General features: G+C 51.3%; 2 protein-coding genes across 2 annotated transcripts in view; both read left to right on the top strand.

The window, feature by feature from the left end:
• The window catches only part of DHRSX (dehydrogenase/reductase X-linked), a 182,512-nt gene that overhangs the window by 8,126 nt on the left and 148,351 nt on the right, over positions 1–26,035 (top strand). Inside the window, exon 2 of the mRNA XM_065901016.1 lies at positions 24,903–25,010. Within this exon, the coding sequence (XP_065757088.1) occupies positions 24,903–25,010 (108 nt within the window). The remainder of the gene's footprint in view (positions 1–24,902; positions 25,011–26,035) is intronic.
• On the top strand, positions 879–2,984 carry ZBED1 (zinc finger BED-type containing 1). The gene has a single exon (XM_065901324.1). The coding sequence runs from the start codon at positions 879–881 to the stop codon at positions 2,982–2,984; it is 2,106 nt and encodes a 701-aa protein (XP_065757396.1).

Below are 26,035 nucleotides of genomic sequence, written 5' to 3'. Positions count from 1 at the left end.
TGTGAATAGTGGTGCTGTGAACATGGGGGTGCATGGATCTTTTTTCTAATGAGTGGTTTTTTTCTTTCAGATAAATATCCAGGAGTGGGATTGCTGAATCGTACAGTAGCTCTATTTTTAGTTTTTTAAGGAACCTCCATCCTGTTCTCCATAGTGGCTGCACCAGTTTATATCCCCACCAATGGTGTAGGAGGGTTCCCTTTTCTCCACAGCCTCACCAGCATTTGTTATTTGTGTTCTTTTTGATGAAACCCATTCCGCTGGGGGGTGGGGGTGAGGTGAGATCTCATTGTGGTCAAAAAGGCATCATTTCAAAACATAAAATTAGAGGAAGCTCGTATTTAATGCCACTCTGACAACTTAATATCCGCTTGAGACCCTCTGTTTCCGTCTTCTGATTGGAGCCACATCTGATGGTGGCGTGTGGCACGTGTACTTGACGACCAGGTTTTCGGTCGGGGAGGTGGGTCGTCTTGGGCTGGCGGGGCGCTTGGGAATGTGGCCTCCGTCTGGAGAACAGGCCCCCCTGCTTGGCGTCGGGGCTCCTGGATTTCCTAGAACAGGACAGAGTAAAGCAGCTCAGGTGAGGAAAGAGCTGTCATCAGGAGTCCAAAGACGATCCCAAAACTAACAATAAAAAAACGCGTGTCTTCGGACGCACCTGGATGGAAGAGTTGCTGGCTTGTCAGACTGGCCCCTCTGCTGTGCCAAAGCCACGAGCCGGAGCGGCGGCCCCCGGGGACCCTCTGCGTGCGCCCTTGATTCCGGAGCAGCCCCGCTCCCCGCCGGCCGGAGCCGGGTCTCTTCTCACGCTGTGTTTGTCTCGCTGCTTCTCGGCAGGTCGTCCCGAATGAGCGAGGCCCGGCCCGGGTGGCGCAATGGAGGGCAAGAGCCTGGAGGGCGCGCAGACCGACCTCAAGCTGGTGGCGCATCCGCGCGCCAAGAGCAAAGTGTGGCGCTACTTCGGCTTCGACACGAACGCCGAGGGCTGCATCCTGCAGTGGAAGAAGATCTACTGCCGCATCTGCATGGCCCAGATCGCCTACTCGGGCAACACCTCCAACCTGTCCTACCACCTGGAGAAGAACCACCCCGATGAGTTCTGCGAGTTTGTCAAGAGCAACACGGAGCAGATGCGCGAGGCCTTCGCCAGCGCCTTCTCCAAGCTCAAGCCCGAGGCCGCGCAGCAGAGCGCGCAGGAGCCGCCGGCCGCCAAGGCGGCAGCGGCGGCGGCGGTGGCAGCGGTGCACGGCCACGAGGGCCGCAGGCAGCAGGAACTGACGGCCGCCGTCATGGGCCTCATCTGCGAGGGGCTCTATCCCGCGTCCATCGTGGACGAGCCCACGTTCAAGGTGCTGCTGAAGACGGCCGAGCCGCGCTACGAGCTGCCCAGCCGCAAGTTCTTCTGCGGCAAGGCCATCCCCGAGCGCTACGGCGCCGTGCGCGACGCGGTCCTCAAGGAGCTGGCGGAGGCCGCGTGGTGCGGCATCTCCACCGACCTGTGGCGCAGCGAGAGCCAGAATCGGACCTACGTGACGCTGGCCGCGCACTTCCTGGGCCGCGCCGCCCCCCACGGCCTCTTCCTGGGCTCCCGCTGCCTCAAGACCTTCGAGGTGCCGGAGGACAATGCGGCCGAGACCATCACGCGCGTCCTGTACGAAGCCTTCATCGAGTGGGGCGTCAGCTCCAAGGTCTTCAGCGCCACCACGGACCGTGGCAAGGACATCGCCAAGGCCTGCTCGCTGCTGGACATCGCGGTGCAGATGCCCTGCCTGGGCCACACGTTCGACGCGGGCATCCAGCAGGCCTTCCGGCTGCCCAAGCTGGGCGCGCTGCTCGGCCGCTGCCGCAGGCTGGTGGAGTACTTCCAGCAGTCCACCGTGGCCATGTACATGCTGTACGAGAAGCAGAAGCAGCAGAACGCCGCCCACTGCATGCTGGTCAGCAACCGCGTGTCCTGGTGGGGCAGCACGCTGGCCATGCTGCAGCGCCTCAAGGAGCAGCAGTTCGCCATCGCCGGGGTCCTCCTGGAGGACAGCAACAACCACCACCTCCTGCTGGAGGCCGCCGAGTGGGCCACCATCGAGGGCCTGGTGGACCTGCTGCAGCCCTTCAAGCAGGTGGCCGACATGCTGTCCGGGTCCAAGTACCCCACCATCAGCATGGTGAAGCCCCTGCTGCACATGCTTCTCAACAGCACGCTCAACAGCAAGGAGACGGACTCCAAGGAGATCAGCATGGCCAAGGAGGTGATCGCCAAGGAGCTCGCCAAGACCTACCAGGAGACGCCCGAGATCGACATGTTCCTCAACGTGGCCACCTTCCTGGACCCGCGCTACAAGAGGCTGCCCTTCCTGTCCACCTTCGAGAGGCAGCAGGTGGAGAACAGGGTGGTGGAGGAGGCCAAGGGGCTCCTGGACAAGGCCAAGGACGGCGCCTACCGCGCCCCCGGGGACCAGCTGTACGCCCCGCCCGAGGAGCCCCCCGTGAAGAAGCCGGCGCCCTCGGCCACGCCGCCGCCCGCCAGCGTCATCCACGACATGCTGGCCGAGATCTTCTGCCCCGCGGCGGGCGTCGAGGACCAGGACGGCTGGCGCGCGCAGGTGGTGGAGGAGCTCAGCAACTTCAAGTCGCAGAAGGTGCTGGCGCTCAACGAGGACCCCCTCAGGTGGTGGTCCGACCGCTTGGCGCTCTTCCCGCTGCTGCCCAGGGTGCTGCAGAAGTACTGGTCCGTGGCGGCCACGCGCGTCTGCCCCGAGCGCCTCTTCGGCTCCTCGGCCAACGTCGTCAGCGCCAAGCGGAACCGCCTGGCCCCCGCGCACGTGCACGAGCAGATCTTCCTGTACGAGAACGCGCGCGGCGCCGCGGCCGAGCTGGAGGATGAGGACGAGGGCGAGTGGGGCCTGGGCCACGAGCAGGCGTTCCCTCTGGGCGATGCCGGCCACGCCGGCTACTTCGGCCTCAGGGACGGCAGCTTCGTGTAGCGCGGCGGTGGGGGGGGGGGGGGGGCGGGGAGGGGACCGCGCGTGGGCGCCTCTCGTCGGAGGCTTGTCTGTCAGTACTGACCCCGCCGGTGGGCGCGCTGCCCGGGACAGAGGAAATGCACAAAACAGAGAGATGGACCTTTGGTGGGGCTTCGGGCGGCCCAGAGGACAGAGACGGGCTTTGGTTGCCCCAAAGGAGAGAGATGGGCTTTGGGTGGCCCAGAGGACAGGTGGGGGGCTTTGGGGGGCTCAGAGGACAGAGATGGGCTTTGGGTGGCCCAGAGCTGGTGAAAATGAGCATTTTCTCTGGAGGGGCCCCTTGCGTCCTAGCGCAAGGGAAAGAAATGACTTATCAAAGCCCCAGGTGTCCGCTGATAGGATTGCAAATGCTGAACTCAGCGACAGAAGCACGGCCGGCAGGGATGTTTTGCCTCCTAGATAATTCCATACCTGCAGCGTTCGTGTTCTTTGCGAGGGACGGTTTGGGGTAAATCGGAGAAAGATTGAAACCGATGGGCCGCGAGGATGAAACCCCTGTGTGTCCTCCACCGACACCATCCGTGGGTGTTAGCCGTTGGTTGGTGAAGGAACCTCTTTGCACTGTCATTGACGTGGGAACCTTGCCTCTGGGTAGCCGGGGAGAGACACTCTGGCCAGACGCCCTGTTTTCAAGAGACACCAGTTTTATGTTTGGTGGAAAATGTTAACAGTGAGTCTGCAGTGCAACCGCTTATAAAAAAAAAAAGCAGAAAAGAGGTGTTGGTTGTGGTGTGTTTTCTGCCGTGAATCAGTCTTTTTTTCTCCCCTTGCCTGAATTCACAGTCCTTGTGAGCCCTGTAGCTCATGGGTCTTGAGGTAGGTTTTCTGTGAGTCTGATGCTTCAAAGGTCCGGTTTCCCCAGAATCACTTTTCTTGGGATGAATATAGAGAAGGCGGTCCCCACTCCTTGGAAACCCTGCTTTTGAATACGGAGGACCCTCTCGTGCGCACGGCCGGCTCTTAGAGGGCTGATTTAGATTCGATTCCTGGAAAGGGCTCTTGCATTCTCTTTTAAACACCGATGGGGGGCGGGGGGCACTGAGTTAAAAATAGTACCAGGGATCATTTTATCTTTGGGGGTCCTTGTGGGTTGCTTATGCCATTGGGGAAACGGGAAGGCCGTTTCTAACACTTAGAACTACTTTTATTTATTTACTTATTTTAAACGAATTGCTTTTCTTTAAGAGGCAAAGCCCCTGGACTTCCCTGGCTGGTCCAGTGGTTGAGACTCCGTGCTCTCAGTGTAGGTGGCATGGGTTCGATCCCTGGTCGGAGCCCTAGGATGTCACATGCTACGCGGTGCGGCCCAAAAAAGAAAAAGACACCAGTCTTATCTCTGATTCCCACCTTAAAACAACCCAAGTCCGGGCGGAGGTTTTGTCGGGAGGTACGCGATTTACAAATGCCCCATCTCAGCCCTCGGCAATCTTTTCCCAGGACCCCAACATCGAGCCGCATCCCGGGGGCTTAAGGAGGGCATTTCTCCAGGTTCGTGGCTGGGGACTTCCTGTGGCTCCGGCCAAGGCAGTCTTTTATCTTGATGTCACCAGCCTTGAACGTGTTTAGGAAGTGAGAAAGCAGCGTCACCTGCGCCGTCTCCTTGAAGGAAAGCGATAGGGTCGCTGTCTTCAGACCCTCTGCTCTGCTCTCCGGCTGGGAAAAGAGCCGCAGAGACGCACATCCCACCTCCCGGGCTATAGTTGGCTGCTTTGCATCTGACCCCCCTCCCCCACATTTCTTAACATCCTGGCTTTCTGTCACTCGTGAAAACTTGTGTCCCTCCAGCTAGCCGCCTCTCTGCGTTTGTCACGTCTAATTCCTAAGCCCTGGGGTTGCCGGCCCTCTTCCTGGCTTGTACTTTTCCTGATTTAACGCTGTCGAATCGGACGCTTGTTCAAGAAACCCCAGCGATAAACGGACTCCTAATTTATCGGTGTGACGTGCGTGAGTAACGCTTCACACTTGCAGGAAAGCCTCCGACCTCGAGGGAGGGCTTTATTTCTGTTTGTTTAAAGAGACTTTTCCAAGCCACGCGGAAGAAGTCAGGCCCCTGTGCTTTGTCCTGGGGTCTTTGGGAATTACATCAAGGCTGTGATGCATTTCTGGATCTTTTGGTATCACAGTGTGTTTATGTGAATAAAGCTGCCAGCCGGGGAAGCCTGCTACGGGAGGAGGGATTCTGCACGGTCGTTCCCTGGGCTGTCTTTGCACGGGGTGTGGGCAGGATGATTTTAAAAAGCCGAGCCTTTCTGGTTGCTGGCCTCGGACCACGTGTATCGCTACGGCATCTGGGTTCTTCCCCATCGACTCCTTTCTCTCCCCGTTCCCTTCCTTTCTCTCCTTCCTTTTAAGAAAACGAGGTACCCCAGAAACAGACAGACTGGGAGGTCGGCGTCCATCGTTATTTTTCTCCTTCTGCACGTTATGGGTTGCCTCTGTTCCCGGGGGCATGGGGAGGGGGATTCAAACGTAGAGTTTTTCTGCACAAACATTTTGAGTTTAAACAGGCCAGTTTTCAGTCATGATAACCTGACACTTGCAGAGCGTTCTCCGTCGAACGTTAAGTGGAACGTGGCCTTCAGTGTCTTAGATAAAATATCATTGCTGGCATCCAGAAATTCTCGTAAAAACACAGCCCCTGACCGTTAAGGATGTGTCTTATCTGGGTCGGCCCAGGACTCTGCTTCCTCAAGGTGGTGTGTGTTTCACGCTCAGGTCTTGCTGTAAAGTCAGTTTCCTTTCAGAGTCCCGCTCTCATCCCGGCTCAGGGAGGCGGGCGCCTCAGTGTGTGTTTGGAGTGACCCCGGGGTCTCGGCCGCCCTCTGAGCGAAGGCCTGGGGCCCTTCACAGGTTTCTGAAAGCACCGCGGCCCTCAGACAGTTCGTCTTTCTGGTTTCTGGGTGCAGTCTGGACCAATCACATAGCTAGAATTCTTCTCCTTGGGAACCTGCAGCCCCGTGTGTCCCCGTCCTATAAATTGTACTGAATTAAGACCCAGCGTTGGATGTTTTGCAGCTGTTCTGGCCACCGGGGGGCTGGGTTTGCAGCTCTGCCTGGAAACACAAGCCCTTCTGTGCCTCTCACGGCTAGCAGGCCCAGGGCTAGGCCTTCGGGGTCCTCCTTCTAGGTGCTGGGGGCCCTCCTCTGAACTTCGCTGGCTTCGTCCTCTGCAGCCCCGCGCGGGTGGAGTACAGCGGCTGCTTGCCTTGGGTGGCTTCAGCCTCCAGCCCCACCGGCCTCTCCTCCGGCCCTGCCGTGCACACAGCCAGCCCCATCCTGTGGTGCTCAACTCAAGATCCCGACCGTTCAGGCTCCCCCTTCCTCTCTGCAGATCCGGGTTCCTGGCCTGTGCGCCAGCCCTGCAGACGCAGGGCCCTCCCGGAACCTGCGTGGTCTCTGGGTCCCCCCGGCTGCCTGGGCCCGTCCCGGCTTCCCAGGCTGTGACTCCGAGGCTGGGGGCTCCGCGTGGCCTCTTTGCTGGGGTTGTTTCTTCTGGTTTTCTGGGAGCACCCTTAGAATATCTGCTCAGTGGTTTGACCTTTGGCCTGAAGCAAGGTTGGGATGCTTTGCCCACCTCTCGTTTTCAGCCCAATTAGTTCACCTTCTCGATTGACCCAAACTCTCTCAATTTTTTGGGTGATGAGAGACCAGATGGGATAGGCTTTTAGCAGACGGCAGATGGCACAAGGCAGGGGCAGATTCCTCAGGAAGTGTTTCCTTAGGGAGACGAGCATCGCTTCCTCTGTTAGAAGGATGGAACCCGGTGGTCTCCACAGCTGTCCTTGAAAGAGGACTTTTCCTGAGAGATTTTGTCACGTGGGGTCCACAGCAAATGCATTTCCCCTCGGACGGCGGGTGTTCTGGGAGAAGATACTTGATGAGTCCTCTCGGGGCTTTTGCTTCCAGGAGGATCCTGCCTGCGTCTTCGTGGAAATGAGGCAGTGATTGGAGGGTAGGTGATATTGGGAAGGTCACATCTCGTGCGCAGCACCGGGGACGCCAGGATTGGGGTTTAATGGTCCAGCGTAGGAGCTGATAATTGTGTTGATGGTCAGTTTGTTACATACATACTAACCTTTGTGATTCCATGCCTGGATGGAGTTGATTCTATTTATATATATATGTATAATATATAATGTAAATATGTATGTAAACATAAGTATATGTATTTACGTGTATAAATATATATACGTTTATATTCTATGTATATCTTCTTTATATTCTGCCAGTTATCTGTCATCTATTATTATTCATCTGTGTATTTACTACATACCTATCTGTCTACATCTTTATCATCTATGTATGTATCATGTATTATCTCTGCATCTATAATCTGTCATCTGTGCCTTGTCCATTTTCTATTATCTGTTGACCTATTATCGGTATCTGTTGTCTGTGTCATCTGTGTATTTATCTATGTATCTATGATCAGTTCATCAGACATCTCTATCTATCGTCTGTGTTATCTTATTTATCATCTATACACTTATTCTTTATCATCTACGTATCTGTGTCTTTTCTATTCCCTGTCAGTTTGTCATATCTGTCTATCTATCTGTCTCTGTCCATCCATCCATCCATCCATCCTGTACTTTTATGGGTAAACCGAACGTGCATTGAGCAGCTTTCATTCTCCCTGCAGGCAATGTAATGAGTTAACGCACTTCTCCTTAAAGGACAGCTGTCGTTGGTCAGCGTGTCATGGCTTCACACGTTTCCCGGCTCCGTAAGACCCTCTGGCAGGAACCGTGGGATTCCTGCAGTCCACTCTCCTCCCGGAACCTCTGAGGGCTCAGCATTTCCAGCTCCTCACCCAGGAGAGTTGGGGGAGCATCACCCTGCCCTCAGTGCCTGGTGCCCTGGCTCCACGGCTGGTGTGGCCCTCACCCCTTCACACGCACTTGGCCGGAGAGCTACGCCACGCCTCTCGGGCCCGGGCAGCCGGCCCCATGGTGGATGGGCTGAGTGGCCGCAGGCCTGCCTGGGGCGGGTGTGTGGGGTCTCCCCAGGGAGGAGCCCGTTCCCGGGCTGTGGGCGGTGAAGCCCACATGGCAGGTCTCCAGGTGGCAGAAGGACACGGGGGAGGTGCAGCCGCTGGGATGCAGTGACCGGCTCACCTCCCTTCCCGCTGGCATCCGGGGTCTCGCGTGCCAGGCCACGGGGGCCAGTCCTGGGTTTGTGGTCGGCTTGGTTCAGGGCGGTCCCGCCGTGTACGGCGTCGTGCAGGAGCGCGGCCCGGGACAGCGGGGGCGGCGCCTGCGTAGTGCCCGAGCCAGCGGTGAGCCTGCCTTGGTGGGTGTCTGGCGGCAGCAGGGACACCCCCTGGGAGGGGCTGGTGAGGTCGGGGCGAGGGGCTGGCAGTGGCCCTCCCAGGTCTTGTCCTGACCACCCCGGCGAGGCGTTGGGATGGGTTGGGAACGGGGAGGTGGATGAAGGGAAGAAAAGATGCACAGTCGGGGGGGATGGTGGGTGCACGATGCACGTGCAGGAAGGCACGTCCGTACCGCTGGCAGCGCAGGGGGAGACCGCGCAGGGGGCCCCCAGCCCTGCCTTTCCTCCTCTGCCTCTGCCCCACTCGTGTGGACACCTCCGGGCGAGGTGGCGGGAGCATGTTGCAGACTGAGTCTTCGTGTCCCCCCGGAATTCGTATGTGGAAGCCCTGACCCCCCGAGGGGATGGTGGTAGGCAGTGGGGTCTTTGGGAGGTGATTAGGGTTAGATAAGGCCATGAGGGTGGGGTCCCCGTGATGGGATTAGTGTCCTTATAAGGAGAGGAAGAGACCAGAGCTCTTGCTCAAGTATGCAGCTGCACGAACCAGGCGGAGAGCCTCTCCGGGAACTAATCTGCCCTGGCCGTGGTCTCGGACTAACAGCCTCCAGGCCTGTGAGAGGCACGTGTCTTTTGTTTAAACCACCTTGGCTGGGCTCCTTTGTTATAGCAGCCAGTATTAGTTAGGGCTCTCCAGGGAAACGGAGCCAACAGGGTCTATCTAATATCTATGTAGATGGACAGATGATAGATAATAGATGGATGATAGGTAGGTAGATAATAGCTAGCTAGCTAGATGATAGATATGTAGATGATAGACATATGATAGGTCGATAGATGATATAGATAAATGTAGGTATTGGTTCTGTTTCTCTGCAGAACCCTGTGTAATACATATATCTGTATCTTTATATCGGTATGTATATATTGATTGATTGATTGGAATTGACCTACACAGTTTGGGAGACCAAGAAGTGCCACTGTCTGCCATCTGGAGCCCCAGGAAAGCCGGTGGTGTGTTCAGCCCGAGTCCAAAGGCCTGAGAACCAGGCACACAGGTGTCCAAGGGCAGGAGGAGATGGACATCCCAGCTCAACGACAGAGAGACAGAGAATTCTCCCTCCGCCTTTCTGTCCTATTCAAGTGTCAACTGATTAGACGGGGCCCACCCTCCCTGGGGAGAGCCACCTGCTTTCCTCCATCCACCTGTTCAAATGCTCATCTCGTCCAGAAACACCCTCCCAGACACGTGCAGAGATCACGGTGCTCCAGCTCTCTGGGCTCCTGGTGGCCCAGCCAACTTGATGCATACCTTCACTCATCGTGTAGCCCGCCCTGGCAGATAGAGCAGCTGAGTGCCGCGGGACGTGACCAGGGCTGCAGGCCTCAGCGGGCACAGCTCTTGGGTCCAGCTGACTGTCTCGCCCACGTGCTCAGGGGCGGCTGGGGGCCTCTTCAAACTGCCTGTTACCTCACCCAGCCCGCAGAGGGGGTGGGGCTTATCTTCACACATAAAAGACTCCTGCTTAGAAAGGCCTCTGTCGGGTCCACGTGGAGGCTGTTTTCTCTCCCCCTTTCCGCATTTACTCCTATCATCCCTGGGGCTTCTCCCTACATGGCTCTTTCCTCTGGTGTTGGCCCTTCTAGCATAACCATTTTTATTTTTTAAAAAAATTTATTATTTTTAAGATTTTGGCCATGCCCTGCGGCTTGCAGGATCTTAGTTCGCCGACCAGGGTTGGAACCCGTACCCCCTGCAGTGGAAGCATGGAGCCCTAACCACTGGACCGCTAGGGAACTCCCACGGACCTCTTGTATTTCTCGGTTTGGGGGAAGTTGCCACAGGGTTTAGTGGCCGCTGCAGGAGGGAAGGTTTAGGATCCACGCGGGTGACATCACCAGGCTGAAGAGCCGTGGGGCCCGTCAGCTGCCCCCAGCTCTTCCTGTCCCCCTGCTGTTGGTGGAAGCAGCCGTGCTTCGTGGCTGACACCTGCACTGGTTTCTCAAGCTGTGGAAACACGCCAGCATGAGAGGCGGCCGTCAGGTCCTCCTGCCACAAGGATGAGCCGTCATCCAGGCGATGGTGCCATGCTGGCTTGAGCTGGTGACTTTTCCACGCTCCTCTGGTCCAGCTGGCCGGGTCCCTGCTTCCAGACGATGCCCATCGGAAGCTAGTTAGGGCTCTCGGTTGCCCGAAAACTCATACTTTGTGCTGGCTAATTTTATCTCACTGTGGCTGGGCTGTGGACCCAGCTTTGCGGTCAAACGCTGGTCTAGAGGTTGCTGGGAAGATATTTTTTAAGGTGAGAGGAGCGTTGGGACTTCCCTGGTGGTGTAGGGCTTAGGACTCTGTGCTTCCACTTCAGGTGGCACGGGTTCGATCCCTGGTCGGGCAGCTAAGATCCCGTATGCCCCACGGCATGGCCAAAAAAAAAAAAAAAAAGGTGAGATAAACATTGAAATCATACAGCAACATGGATGGACCTAGAGATGATTGTACAGAGAAAGACAAATATATCACTTATATGTGGAATCTAAAATATGATACAGATGAACTTCTGTACAAAACAGAAACAGACAGACATAGAAAACAAACTTACGGCTACCAAAGGGGAAAGGGATAACTGAGGAGTTTGGGATTAACAGATGTACACTATTCTATATAAAATAAACAACAAGGATTTACTGTAGAGCACGGGGAACTATATTCAATGTCTTGTAAAAACCTACAATGGAAAAGAATCTGAAAAAGTGTATCATTGAATCACTCTGCTGTCCACCGGAAACCAGCACCACATTGTAAATCAACTACAATTAAAAAAAAATTGGGGGCTTCCCTGGTAGTGCAGTGGTTGAGAGTCCGCCTGCCGATGCAGGGGACACGGGTTCGTGCCCCGGTCCGGGAAGATCCCACATGCCGCGGAGCGGCTGAGCCCGTGAGCCATGGCCTCTGAGCCTGTGCGTCCGGAGCCTGTGCTCCGCAACGGGAGAGGACACAACAGTGAGAGGCCCGTATACCGCAAAAAAAAAAAAAAAATTGACACCAGGAGACTTTGACATAACCAGATTGTCCTTCACAATGTGGGTGGGCCTTGTCCAATCAGTTGAAGATGTTAGGAGAAGAAAAGACGTAGGTTCCTCAAGGAAGAGGGAATTCTGCCTCCAGATGGTCATGGGACTCAACCTGTAACCTCAGCTCTCCCTGGGTCTCCAGCCTGCTGGTCTACCCTTCAGATTTTGGGGTGCCCCCTCTACACATCTGTGGTTGAATGAACTAATTCCTTCAAATAATCTCTCTCTCTCTCTCCCTTTCTCTTTCTCTCTGTGCTTCCTGGTGGTCCATTTCTCTGGAGGGACCCATAACTAAACATACTTTATGTCCATAGATGGCACTACAAGAAAGCCAGTTAGAGTTGGGGGTCCAAGGAATATAGGAGCCAAGCCCCTCCCAGTCATGGGAGGACCTGTCAAAAAAAAATTTCATTTCCTCATGCTGACGGACTTAATTGCCAAGCATTTTCCTCTGGTGTAAAACACCCAAGCTGTGGTCACCCCACTCGCTGTCAATTTTAAACATTTCCTTGTCATTGAATTCTGCTTCTCAGATGCGAATTTTTTTTTTTCGTAATTCAGCAAATGTAGTTTTAATAAACCCTTCTTAAAGAAACTCTAAGTCTTAATTCTGTGTAATCGATAGTTGAACAGAGAAAATATTTAACTGTCGTTTAGATGAAGCGATATTGGCAATTATTGTTACAAAATAAAATGGTAATATTATAAAGCTATCAATATGAAAATTACATTACTAACCAAAGCTGTCAGGAAAAATGAAATAGGATAAGAAATTCAGGTAAGTATTGCAATTTTCCCATTCTTTAAAGATAAAAATTAAAAATGTCACATTAATAATACAAGTAATAGATACATAAACAATTATCAAGGCATGGAAGTAAACCCTAAGCCAACGTGATACTGGTGCCTGCTGTCTGCTATCATTAGTCTTCCTTTTTTTGTTCTTTGAAAACTTTCTTGAATTTTTCATTTATTTTAAAAAAAATTAAAAATTTTAATTGAAGTATTGTTGATTTACAATGCTGTGTTAGTTTCAGGTGTACAGCAAAGTGATACAGTTTTATATTCAGTTATATATATATATATTCTTTTTCAGATTCTTTTCCCATATAGGTCATTAGGAAATATTGAGTATAGTTCCCTGTACTATACAGTAAATCCTTGTTGGATAAAGAAGATGTGGTACCTATATACAATGGAATATTACTCAGCCATGAAAAAGAATGAAACCATGCCATTTGCAGCAACATGGATGGACCTAGAGATGGTCATACTAAGGGAAGTTAGACACATATCATGTGATATCACTTACCTGTGGAATCTAAAATAATGATACAAATGAACTTAAACAGAAATCGTCACAGACAGAACAATTTACGGTTGCCAAAGGGGAAGGGGGGCGGATACATTAGACTGGGATTAACATATACACGTTGCCATACACAAAAGAGATGAACAGCAGAGGTCATTATTAGTGGACATGCTTTTTTTTTTGCTGTGAACATTTGATTTTTTTCCCTATAATGTTAGTACCCTTTAACCATCACCCTACATCACATACAACTTTGTATCCTGTTTTGGTGTTTTGTTTTTTTTTTTTCACTCCATCATTTCTCTGTGGTCTATTGAAAAACCAAGTATAAGTGACTGCAAAATGCTTGCCTCTGTTTTTTTGGTCACTTGCATAAGGTTCTAAACAGTGTTTATCATGTAACGCGTGATCGCTTTGCAGGTGATTCCCTCTTGGTTACGCATACCCCCTTAATATCACATTTCTTTCCTTCCCCAACTTTACTGAGGCAAATTGACTTGTAACACTGTGGGTGCTTCGTGATGGACGTGCTTAAATAGAATTGTGCAAAACTCAGGGCATGCTCCGAAGGTGCTGGTTGTTTAATTCTCCCGTGAAGAATCCAGGCACTTTTTCATGCATCTTTACCGGGAGCCATGGGTGTCCCCAGACTCCGATGTGTTGGGATAATTTCTGGGGAGCGCCTATTTTCCTACCAGCCCTGGACGGCCTCGGAGTCCTGGGTGGTGGCTTCTGAGGCCACCCCATCACCAATTTGTTTGTTTGTTTTTGGCCACACGTTGCAGCACGCGGGGTTCTAGTTCCCCGACAAGGGATGGAACCCGTGCCCCCTGCCTTGGAAGCGCGGAGTCTTACCCACGGGACCGCCGGGGAAGTCTGAACGCATCACTAATTTTGACACACGCCCCCCCCCCCCCCCCCCCGGCACTACTGTCGAGGCTGATGCCTGGGCCTGGCTTCTCGGAGTTACGTCCTGGGTTTTAGGTCTCCCACCTCCAGCCCACATGAGCCCCCTTCTCACGGAGGAACTCCCGGGACCTCTACACACCCACGCCTACCCCGCTGTCCGTGATTCAGCACGGTCTTCAACCATGTTGAGCAGCTGTACTGAGATTTAATCCACCATTAAATCATACAATTCAGTACTGTGTGCAGTGGACCTGCCTCCTGGTGCTTGGCTTATGGCTTATGCCCCCCATCCCATGAACTCGTGCTCTCTAGAGGGATCTGGACAACATGACATGCGCATGGCCTCCCTGGACCCAGCATCACTTATTGTGACACAGTATCATTCCTCACGCCATTGCTCGTAGGACTGAGTCACTTTTTTCTTTTATAAATTTATTTTATTTACTTATTTTTGGCTGCGTTGGGTCTTCGTTGCTGCGCGTGGGCTTTCTCTAGTTGCGGCGAGTGGGGGCTACTCTTCATTGTGGTGCCCGGGCTTCTCATGGCGGTGGCTTCTCTTTTTGCGGAGCACGGGCTCTAGGGCGCAGGCTTCAGTAGTTGTGGCACGTGGGCTCAGTAGTTGTGGCTCACAGACTTAGTGGCTCCGCGGCATGTGGAATCTTCCCGGACCAGGGCTCGAACCTGTGCCCCCTGCACTGGCAGGTGGATTCTTAACCACTGTGCCACCAGGGAAGTCCCCTAAGTAGGTTTTTAATGTAGGGTCTGGATGTCTTTCTAGATTGTTTCCTTTTCTGCCAATCTCACTTTAGGATGGATACATAGATGATATGATGTATTCATATACTAAGCTTTCCCATCTGTGCCCCCCCCCCCGCCTCTCCAGTCTTAATGCTTCTAGATCATTCTATCCCTGGGATGAATGGCCATCCTGTTCCTATTCCCTGGTCAGCAAACGGGGCACAGGCTGGTATGGTGTCCACAAAGGGCCTGATGGCGGCTTTGTCTGGAAAGGTTGCTTCCCATCATCTGTCTGTCAGGCAGGTCTCACTAGTGAGACTTTTAAGCTTCTTAATTATCGTGGTTTATCGACACAGCCATTCTTAAGGACCTCCGTGATGCTGCGTGTCAGGAAAACGTATTCCGGGGCCAGCTGACTTGGAGGTTCAGCTACACGTCATTTTAACATTATTCTGTCAAGTTTGAGGACTCTTGAGACACATACACACACACATGCCTAAGATGGTAGAAGGTCCATGAAAGAGTGGCTTATATATGTCCTTCTTCATTTGTGAGAAGAATACCAGAATTTCCAGGTCCCCGCCCATCCCCCATTATTCACGATTAAGCAAGGTGTTTCCCCCATTTTAAGCTGAGAAATAATTCACCATACAATACACCCAGTAAATGGCGCGATGCAGTGGTTTTTAGTATATTTGCAGAGTTGTACAAACACCGTTGCTATGTTCTTTTAGAACATTTTAAAAACCACTTCCCCAGGGGATCCCTGTACCTGTTACCTGTCACTCCCCACTCCTGTTTACCCCCCCAGGTCCTCTGTCTCCATGCGTTTGCCTATTTGAGTATTTCATATAAACCGAATCATGGCATATATGCTCCTTCTGGGTCTGGCTTCTCCCACTGAGCCTCACGTGTTCAAGGTCCATGGACACTTGGGCTGTTCTCACTTTTCTGGTTACTGTGAATCACGGTGTTCTGAGTGTTCATCACACGTATCTGAGTGGATACGTGTTTTCATTTCTCCTGGATAGATTGATACCTAGGAGTGGCGTAGCTGGGCTATTGTATCTCCATGTTTACCCGTTTGAAGAATCGCCAGGCTCTTTTCTAAAGTGGTTCCTGCAGTTTACATCCCCACCAGCAGTGGAGGAGGGTTCCGATTTCTCTACATCCTTACCAACTTCGTTATTTTCTGTTTCTTTCTTCTTCTTTTAAATGGTGTGTTTTTTTTTTTATTGTGGTAAAAGTCACATCACATGATATAAAACAAACTGTGTGGCTTTGATTTACGTTTCGCTAATGCTCTCTTCAAAGAGGTATGTGGTTATTTCCCAGTGGAGCACAGGAGCAAAGATTTAAGGAGTGAAGAAATGAATTGACCACCCACGTGCTCTCGGAAAGAATTCAAGGTGGCTTAGGCGTGTCTGTGGAAGACAGGAAACACAGAACAGAGACCAAAGTCCAGAAACCTGGTAGATGAGGGACGAGGTAGTGTTGCTGCTATAGCCTGGGCTTAGCAAACCCCTGTACCTGGTGTCCACTTTGTCTCGTGACAGCGGGCAGTCCTGGCTGGGGGTCCAGCTCTCAGTATTTGATAAAAGGACCAGGCACGGGGTCATCCCCAATTCAAAAGGGAGCCGGAAGCCTCGGGTCATTTCACAACAACTGGACAGGGGCCAAGGAGGCGGAGTTCTTTGTTTTGCTTTTTACTTTAGTTCTTTTCTCTTTTAAGGAGAGGCTATATTACATGGCATTAGTGTAGACTTTTAAAAAAAAGTTCCTGGGAATTCCCTGGCGGTCCAGTGGTTAGGATTCGGCACTCTCACTGCTGAGGGCCTGAGTTCAGTCCCTGGTCGGGGAGCTAGGATCCCGCAAGACGTGTGGCGTGGCCGAAAAAACCAGTTCCTGCTTTGAGATAATTGTAGATTCACGTGCAGTTGTGAGGAATAAAATGGAGCAACACTTTACCTGTTTTTCTCCCAGGGCTATACCCGCTTGCAGCACGTACCACATCCCAACCTAGATGTTGACTTGGGTGCGATGCAATGCTTTGATTCAGATTTCCCTGTTCTAACTTGTATTCGCTCGTGTATGTACGTCTGTGTGATCCTGTTGCATGTGTGGCTTTGAGAATCCACCCTCACGGTCAAGACACAGGGCAGTTCTGTGACCCCAAGGATCCCTGGCGTGGCCCATCTCCTTCCCACACCAACGCCCCACCCCGTCCTTCACCCCTGGCAGCCACTAATCTGTGCTGTATAATTCTGTCCCTTCAAGACTGTCATAGAAATGGAGGCATGCACAATGGAACCCTTTTGAAATGGCTCTTTTTCTCCCCGCCCACCTTGTTGCTAGAGCTCTGTGCCTTTCTTTTGAGTAACACCTGTAAAATGACAGTCACACTAAAGATCTTTCTTTTACGAACAAGGCTGCAGTGAATATTTTTGTTCCTGTGTCTCTGCAGACCTGTGGGAGTATGTCTGTGGCATGAAATTCTTAGAAGTAGAATCGCTACGTAGGGGACGTGCACGTCCACTTTAGACCCCCTCCAACTCACCTCCTAAAAGATACAGTCTCGGTGGAAAATTGAATGTGCAAACGGTTCATTTTTCTGGGGCGTTGCCATCCTGGATGGGACCGAGCTGTTGTTATTGATGAAACCTACTAACTTCCTTTGCTTTCATTTTCTTTAAGGAGGAGTGAGTTCCAACATCCTGTTACATATCTGTATTTTATTCAGTATCGGTTAAATCCTTGTTCATTTCCTTTTTCTCTCTTTTTGGGAGGGTACAAGTTCGGGTGAGGCACCCCTGAGGCCAAACGAGCGGAGGCATCGGAGTTTGGAGCACAGAAAGGTTTATGGCAGGGTCCTGCAAGGAGACTGTGGCTTGTGCCCCCAAACCCCCGAACTCCCCAAAGGGTTTCAGTAAAGCATTTTTAATGGGAAGGTGAAGGAAGGGTGTGGGTGGTTATTGCAGACTTCTTGGTGCAGGAATCCTTTGTCCACGAAAGTCAGGTCACGGTGTTTCTGTTAACCTTCAAGAAAACCAATGTTATTCTCTGCTGTGCAACTTTTTCTCTCTCTATGAATGGAAAGGCGTTCCACCCTTAACGGTCAGAGCCTTGAGAAAGGGCTATCCTGTATATTTCAGGCGATGGGCAACATTCTGAACTCAAAGGGAAAGAATACAAAAGTTAAAGAAACACACCTAATGTGGAGTCAGATATGTTCTTCTCCGTTACCCTTGGAGCTGTCTCTAATGAGCAGTGAGCTCGGTGTACAGAGGGCTGTCGTTTTGCTATTTTTCCCAAGCGCTGGCCATCACCGAGGCATGAGGTCAGCACTCCAAGTTAGACGCTTCAAACAGAACCGAGAGCGGAGAGCGTTCTAAACATAGTCTGGAAGGGACCTCTCCCCCGGCACCCTGCAAACATCGTGGCGTTTGCCAAGATCTCAGTTGCCTTTCTTCTTGCGGTGCGTGGTGATCCAGAAACAAGTCCAGGGGCGAGTAGTTTCATGCTGCAGCGTTGGACCCAGAGGCTGCAGAGCTGAGTGGCTTTGGGAGGAAAGGAGCAGGTGAGAGCCTTGTCATGGTGCGGCTTGTAGATACCCATCTGGGACGGGGCAGCTGGTGACACGGGTCCCAGTCACCACACGGGTCCCAGGCCCGGCTGGTGCGCTTGGGATCAGCTTACCTCGGAATTGGCAGAGCACTTTCTCTGACATCTGTCGGACAGGAGCTGACAGGTCGGAGTTGGTGTTGAACCCAGGATCAAAGACGTGCACGGTGTGGGGAAGAGAGGGTGACAGTGGAGGTGATGTACAGGGATCCCGTGGATCTGTTTGCAGCTAGATTTCCGGGGGAAGCGTGGAAGGAATGTGCATTGCAGCTGACCCGTGTCGGGGAGAGAAGGGGGGCAGAGAGGGCCCGGGTCACCTGCCCTCCTAGGGAGCTCCCTCCAGCCAGGCTGGTGTGTCCTCGCGTGGATGTACGTGTGTGTGCAGGTGTACGCCCCTGGTTAACGTTTGAATCACGCCTCCTCCCCCCAAAAAACATGTGTTGGAGTCCCCCCACCCCCACCGCGTACTGTGACCTTATTTGGAAATAGGGTCTCTGTAGGTGAGCACCTTAAGGTGAGGTCGCTTGGGTGAGGGCTCAGCCGGCAGGACTGGGGGCCTAGTAAAAAGGGGGAATGTGGACACAGAGATGCTGAGAAGCAGGACCCTGTGAGGACACAGAGAAGACGGCCATCTACACGCCAAGGAGAGGGGCCTGGGGCAGACGTTCCCTATAGGCTGACAAAATGAGGAAGTGGGCTCTGCAGAGACCACCCAGGATGTGCCTGGACAGTTGTTGGCTGAAACATCCCCCATCTCAGCAGAAACGCCGTCAGCTTGGATGGAAGATAAATAACGCACATGCTGGTAGTATAAGCACATCCCGGATATTGCATGGGCTATACTTAAACCAGAAATTGCTCATTGCTTGTCGTAAATGATATCTCTATCTCTGTCTTTCTAACTATACATGTATCTATGTATCTATCATCGGCCTACCTGAACTATCCATTTATCTATTCTCAGTCTGTTTATATGTCATTAACACCATCTGTTATCTATCATTTATCTATCATCTATCAATCTATCATCTATGTATGTATGTGTCCAATCATCTTTATCTATGTATCGATCTATGTATCTTTCTGTCATCTTTCAAGCTATCATCTATATCATCTTTCAAGTTATCCTGTATCTGTCTGTCTATTGATATCTAGCTATCTATGTATCTATCTATGGAGAGATTCATTTTAAGGAGTTGGCTCATGTAATTATGGGGTCTAGCAGGTCCTAAATCTTCAGAGTGGGCCGGCAGGCTGGAAACCCATGGAAGACTTGCAGTTTGAGTCTAAAGGCCTTTAGGAAGCAGAATTCCCTCCTCCTTGGAGAATCTCAGCCTTTGTTCTATTGAGGCCGTCAACGGATTAGACGAGGCCCACCCACACCAGAGAGGGCAACCTGCTTTCCTCAAAGCCCCTTGATTTAAATGTTCATCTCATCCAGTAAAACACTGTCATGGAAACACCCAGAATAATGTCTGACCACATATCTAGACCCCGTGGCCCAGCCAGTTCGACACGTGAGATTATCCCACGAGCTGCGACGGCCATGCAACCAGGGAGCACGTGTGATAGGAGTCTTCTCTCAGCTGAAGCCAGAGGGAGACGCAGCTCCCATACCAGGCAGGCCACTGGGATTCGACAGCCTGACACTTGGACTGTTTCTGGGTGGGCGAGTCAGCTTCTTGCTTTGGAAGTCAGCTCTCCGGGACAGGTGGGGACTGGCCCACGTCCGGCCTGGGTGCCCAGCAGCAGGGCGGTGGTCTCGTTCTCAGCACAGGTTAGAGGAATGATTCTCTTGACCTCACATCCGGTGCCTTCCGCCCGGCCGTTCCTCCGCCCACCCTCCCTGGCGTGCTCCTGCCAATTCCCTCCTTTGCTGCCTGGCCTCCCACGGCTGGTTGAATCACGTGGACCCCTCTGCCATCCCAGGATGCAGGTGACGCAGATGCAAAGACTAGCCTCCGGGATCCGGGAGGGGCAGCCTCTCTCCTGGGCATCTCTCGCTTCTTCTGGCCAATGCCCTGCGCCCGATTCAGAGTCCTCTGAGTGCTGTCCACCTGCAAGGAGGAAACTGTAGACCTTACTCATGTCGGAGGGGGTATTAATGCCTTCGCTGGGTTTTCCCGTGGCCACTTCTCAGCCATAGACGTGGGGGTAGAGGTGAGATTTTCAGATGTTGCAGGTGCTGACGGAAGCGTGTCTACATTGGATCTTTTCACTTGACATGTCTTTTTTAAAAAAATTAAATTTATTATTTATTTTTGGCTGCATCGGGTCTTCGTTGCTGTGCGTGGGCTTTCTCTAGTTGTGGCGAGCGGGGGCTACTCTTCGTTGCAGTGTGCGGGCTTCTCATCGCGGTGGCTTCTCTTGTTGCGGAAAACGGGCTTGCGGCACGCGGGCTTCAGTAGTTGTGGCTCGCGGGCTCTAGAGCACAGGCTCAGTAGTTGTGGCGCACGGGCTTAGTTGCTCCACGGCATGTGGGATCTTCCTGGACCGGGGCTCGAACCCGTGTCCCCTGCATTGGCAGGCGGATTCTTAACCACTGTGCCACCAGGGAAGTCCTGACCTTTCTTTTTAATGAAGTATTCCATTCCTTTCTGAGTGTGGACCGAGGGGTTTGTTTGGAACCCTCCTTGACAGGGACACGGAAACTCTCTCTCTGTTCTTTTCAATTCTAGTGGGAGGGACCAAGAGAATTAAGGACCTTTGTTCTTTATTTTAAAATTTAATTTAATTTTTTCAAAGTGTAGTTGATTTACTATGTTATGTTAGTTTCAGGTGTACAGCAAAGTGATTTTATATATATTATATAACATGTATAATATTGATACTTGTTTTTATATATATATTTCTTTTCAGATTCTTTTCCCATATAGGTTATTATAGAATATTGAGTAGAGTTTCTTGTGCTATCCAGTAGGTCCTTGTTGTTTATCTATTTTATTCATTTATTTATTTTTGGTGTTGGGTCCTCGTTTCTGTGCGAGGGCTTTCTCCAGTTGCGGCAAGCGGGGGCCACTCTTCATCGCGGTGCGCGGGCCTCCCACTGTCGCGGCCTCTCCTGCTGCGGAGCACAGCGTTCACGCATTCAGCAGCTGTTGGTCTGCATTTTCAGGAGGGACCGGTGGATGCCAGGGGGACAAGAAGAGTTGAGTTGGGTCCTCCCTAAGGCTCCCTGCCCTGCAGCGCGGTGCTGGAACCCTTCTCTGTAAACGCCGGGAGCCTAGGAAAAGAGCACTTTTATTGATCCGGCTCACCTGCCCAGGAACTAAACCCGCACGCGGTTGGAATCCCTTTAGTAGAATCCAGCCTGGGTGTCTGGGGACTTTGTGGGGCGCCCGAAGGACTCATCTGGGGTTTCTGCGAAGGACGTGCTCTTCTGATGGACGCGGCGATGGGGAATATTCCCCGGGTGGGGGGTGGTTAGTGGCTGTCCTCCGTGCCTCCCGGGAGATATCGCTGCCCCTGCATCCCTCTCGGGGCTTTTCTTTGGAGGGTTGTTGCTTCATGTTACCGGCAGCAACGCCTTACTGCAGCGCTGGACAACAGGTTGTCCCCACTTACTGGAAGGATTTTCTAACAAGTGGATCAAACCTGACTCCTGGCCAACAGGTGGAATTATCACTTGAGCTTGGCCCGCTCGGGGCTGCTCAGTGTCCCCTGTGTGATGGTGGAGACCCAGGATGGGCTAGGATACCCCGTTGTAGGGATGGAGGATGCCCCCCTGTATGCAGGTATGGCAGGGGGTTTATCCATCCTTCTCTACGGAGAGACAGGTGCTGCCCTGAGGAACCTTGGCTTTACGTTGGCAACCGGCCTTGTCTCTCCATGGCAGATTCCTAGAAGTGATTTTTCGAGATCAAATGATAGAAGCACATGTGATTGCGCTAGATATTACCCAGTTTCCCCCAGTGGGGACTGTGCTGTTTTGCACTCCTACCCACGCTGTAGGTGAGAGAAATGAGGCTGTTGAAGTCTTTAAACTTCCGCCAACCTGATGGGTGTCATGGTATCTAGCAGTTTTCGTTAACTATTAACATTTCTCTTATTAGGTGTAAACTTGGGCATGTGTTTTTAAGGGCCATTTCAGTATGTTTTTTTTTTGCGGTACGCGGGCCTCTCACTGCTGTGGCCCCTCCCATTGCGGAGCACAGGCTCCGGACGCGCAGGCTCAGTGGCCATGGCTCACGAGCCCAGCCGCTCCATGGCCTGTGGGATCTTCCCGGACCGGGGCACGAACCCGTGTCCCCTGCATCGGCAGGCGGACTCTCAACCACTGTGCCACCAGGGAAGCCCTCAGTATGTTTTTATATCAACAAATGCTTTTGCCCTTCTTCTCTGTAGAGTTTTTTTTTTTTTTTTTCTTCTTGATTTTTAAGAACTCTTTACATACTCGGAAAATAGCCCTTTGAATGTGACTTTGCTTATGGTGTTGTTTTAATTTTTTGGTAGGATTTTTTTTCTCTTTCTTTTTTTTGGCCACGCCTCGTGGCTTGTGGGGTCTTAGTTCCCAGACAGGGATGGAACCCACACCCCCTGCATTGGGAGCATGGACTCTTAACCACTGGACCGTCAGGCAAGTCCTTATAGTGTTTTTTTTTTTTTTAAACTGTGTACACTTTTTTTAGGAGTGAAATTGATCTATTTATTCTTCTGAATATTGAGTTAGAATTACGAAGGCATTTCCTACTCTGAGGTTGAGAATAAATTTGTCCCCGCTTTCTTCGAATATTTTCATTGTTTAGCTTTTTTCCTCTTAGAGTTCATTTTGATGTGTCCTGGGAGGTATGGATCTCATTTCATCTGTTTTCAAAGGTCTTTTTAGATGTCCCCACACCATTTATTAAAAAGTTTATCTTTTCGGGCTTCCCTGGTGGCGCAGTGGTGGAGAGTCCGCCTGCCGATGCAGGGGACACAGTTTCGTGCCCCGGTCCGGGAAGATCCCACGTGCTGCAGAGCAAAAAAAAAAAGTTTATCTTTTCTAGACAACAGACTAGTGGTTACCAGTGGGAGAGGGAAGGGGGGAGGGAGAGATAGGGGTAGGGGATTAAGAGATACAAACTGCTGTGTATGAAATAAGTAAGCTACTGGGACTTCCCTGGCCGTCCAGTAGATAAGACTCCACACTTCCACTGCAGGGGGCATGGGTTCCATCCCTGGTCGGGGAACTAAGATCCCGCTACAAGGATATATTGTATAGCACAGGGAATACAGCCAATATTTAATAATAACTATAAATGGGGTATAACCTTAGGAGATTGTGAATCACTGTGTTGTACACCTGAAACTTATAAAATACTGTATAGCAACTCTACTTCAATAAAAAAACGTGTAAAAAAAGTGAAATAAAGGAGACAGGGAAAATACAGAATTCATCTTTGCCACCTTGGTCCTATAGGAGCTTTAGCTCCTAGGACTAGCCAATTCCTCTGGATAGCAAATAACTGAGCTGTAAACGTGCTTCTCAAATACAAAGCTACCGATCCAGATGCACACCCCACCCCCTGCTCTAAGGGGCTCCCATACTCTGGGCCACCATCCACCTGCCCTCGTCCCGCCCAGGGCAGGTACCAGACAACAAGGACAGTCCCTGCAGCCAGGACCTGATGAAATTATTCACACCAGCCCATCCTAACCCTGCCTCACCTGTTCCTTCCTGCAGGGCTCTTGTCTCGTTTCCCCCTTTCCCTCTGCCTCCTGACCGACCCTGGTGCTTCCCCGTGTAACCCTGCATGGTGTGCTGTGCCCCCTCCTCTTGGGAACTGTGAGTGATCAACCGTCTTTTCAATATTGGTCGTCTCCTGACCTGTTGGCCTCACCCCATACTTGAATAATAATAAAGCCTACACTTTATCCTTTCTTCCTTCCGTCCCTCCCTCCCTTCCTTCCTCCCTCCCTCCCTCTCTCTCTCTTTCTTTCTTCTTTTTTATTTTTACATCACAATGTACCCTTTTTATTTTGGGCACAGTACAATTTTAAAATGGAGTCAAAAAGAGAAGTCTGACATTTAGTAAAGCATTATTTCATCTTGTATAATAACATGTTACTGACACTTTGGGTAGTTTAAGATTGTAGACACAGTAAAGTTTATTTATTTTATTGACGTATAGTTGATTTACAACGTGTTTATTTCCGCTCTACAACAAAGGGATTCCGTTATACATACACATACATTCTTTTCCATATTCTTTGCCATGATGGTTTATCCCAGGATATTGAATAGAGTTCCCTGTGCTCTACAGTAGGACTTGTTGTTTATGCATTCTATATATAATAGCTTGTATCTGCTAACCCCAAACTCCCAATCCATCCCTCCCCCAATCCCTGCCCCATTGGCCACCACGAGTCTGTTCTCTCTGCGTGTGAGTAGAAACAGTCAATGTTACACCATCACGTAAACGTACATTCTCATATGTTTTGCATATGTGTAGGTTCATGCGAAGGTACGTGGTTAAAGGAGTTATCATGTTCTCCGTTTTTATAAGATACTCTGTATTCTCACGTGGTCTTCAGACTTTGTAGAAAACAGTGGGCCGTCCCTCCATAACAAGCAATTTCCTAACTACATTTGAGAAAATGCATACGAGTATAAAATCTACACTAACACAACCAACACGGTCCGAGAGGATTAACCCAGGGCTCTCACCCACAGCCGTCAACGATAGACGCTCTCTGGAGCTCTCTGCGGATCGTTTTGGCGGCGTTAATTCCTGCAAAGGTATCGTCGGGGACCGAGCAAGGATTTATCAGGTGGCTTTACCAGGCTGTCCTTATTCAGGGCAACTGTACTGTGTGACACTCGCGCATCCCGAGCCTGTAGGAATATTCAGAAGAGCAAACCCACAAATATCAACCCGCAGCTCCCGTTGGCATCACGCCCTCTTTTGCGACTTTATTCTCATCAATGTGTGCTTTGCCGCTCAACCTTTACCTCGGTTTCTTTTTCTTTTCTCCTGCAGTTTTCCCCCGACAACTCGAGCGTGTTGCTATAGTGACCGGCGGGACTGATGGCATTGGATATGCGACAGCGAAGCATCTGGCCAAACTGGGCATGCACGTCATCATAGGTGATGATTCACTTCTACAACTCCTTGTGTCTTGGAGCGAGCGGGAGATACACAGCTGCTTGCTTCCACGTGTATGGAAATATTGATGTGCTTCCAGACCCAACAAGGGCAGAAGGCGTAAGGGTGAATACTCAAAAACGGAAAGAGACAGGAAATTGTGTTGTGCTTTTTTTTGGACAGGAGTCGAGGTTCTGCTGTGATATGGATCATATATTTTTTTCCCGGTGTGATTCACTGCAGTTTTGAATTAGTTTGCCAGGAGAGGCAGTTTTGAATTAGTTTGTTAGGAGAGGTCTAGTTTGCCAGACCTCTCCTAACAAATCATAGGATAAACTGGGTGGATTAAACAACAAACATTTTTCCTGTCCCAGTCCTAGAGGCTGGAATCTGAGATCCAGGCGTGGGCAGGGCTGGTCCCTCCTGAGGCCTCTCTCCTTGCCGTGTAGACGGCCGTCTTCTCCCTGTGTCCTCCCAGGGTCGTCCCTCTGTGTGTGTCTGTGTCCCGATCTCCTCTTCTTATAAGGACACCAGTCCTATGGGATCAGGGCCCACCCCTAGTGGGTGGACCTCATTTTAGCTTCATCCCCTCTTTAAGGACCCCATGTCCAAATACAGCCACACTCTGAGGTCCTGGGGGTCAGGGCTTCAACATATGACGTTGCGATGTCATGATTCAGCTCCCAACAGAATCTGAACAGCTTCTGCATTTCAGATTCTGAACCGAAACTCTCAGTGTTTCCCTTCTTCCGTCTGAAACTTTCTATAATGGCTTATTTCGGTCCCTAAATCCTCTTTGAAAATGAAGGGACTTTCTTCTGCTAGGAAGGCGAAGATGGTTCAAGTGAGCTCATTTTACATTTGGGAACCTTCCCATTCAGCTGGAGGTAGAAGTTTAAATCAGCTGGAAAAAAGGATATGGGGAGATGAGCTTTGAAAAAGCTTCTCCCAACATCACGTGGATTCAGTTAATCCCTTTTATGGTGTCCGTTTTTATGGAAATCGTACGCAGGTCTGGCTTTAGGTGT

The sequence above is a fragment of the Phocoena phocoena genome, chromosome X (assembly GCF_963924675.1).
Source record: "Phocoena phocoena chromosome X, mPhoPho1.1, whole genome shotgun sequence".
NCBI classification, from domain to species: Eukaryota; Metazoa; Chordata; class Mammalia; order Artiodactyla; family Phocoenidae; genus Phocoena; species Phocoena phocoena.
The sequence above is the reverse complement of the archived record's forward strand: the minus strand, read 5'-3'. Positions and strand labels throughout refer to the sequence as shown.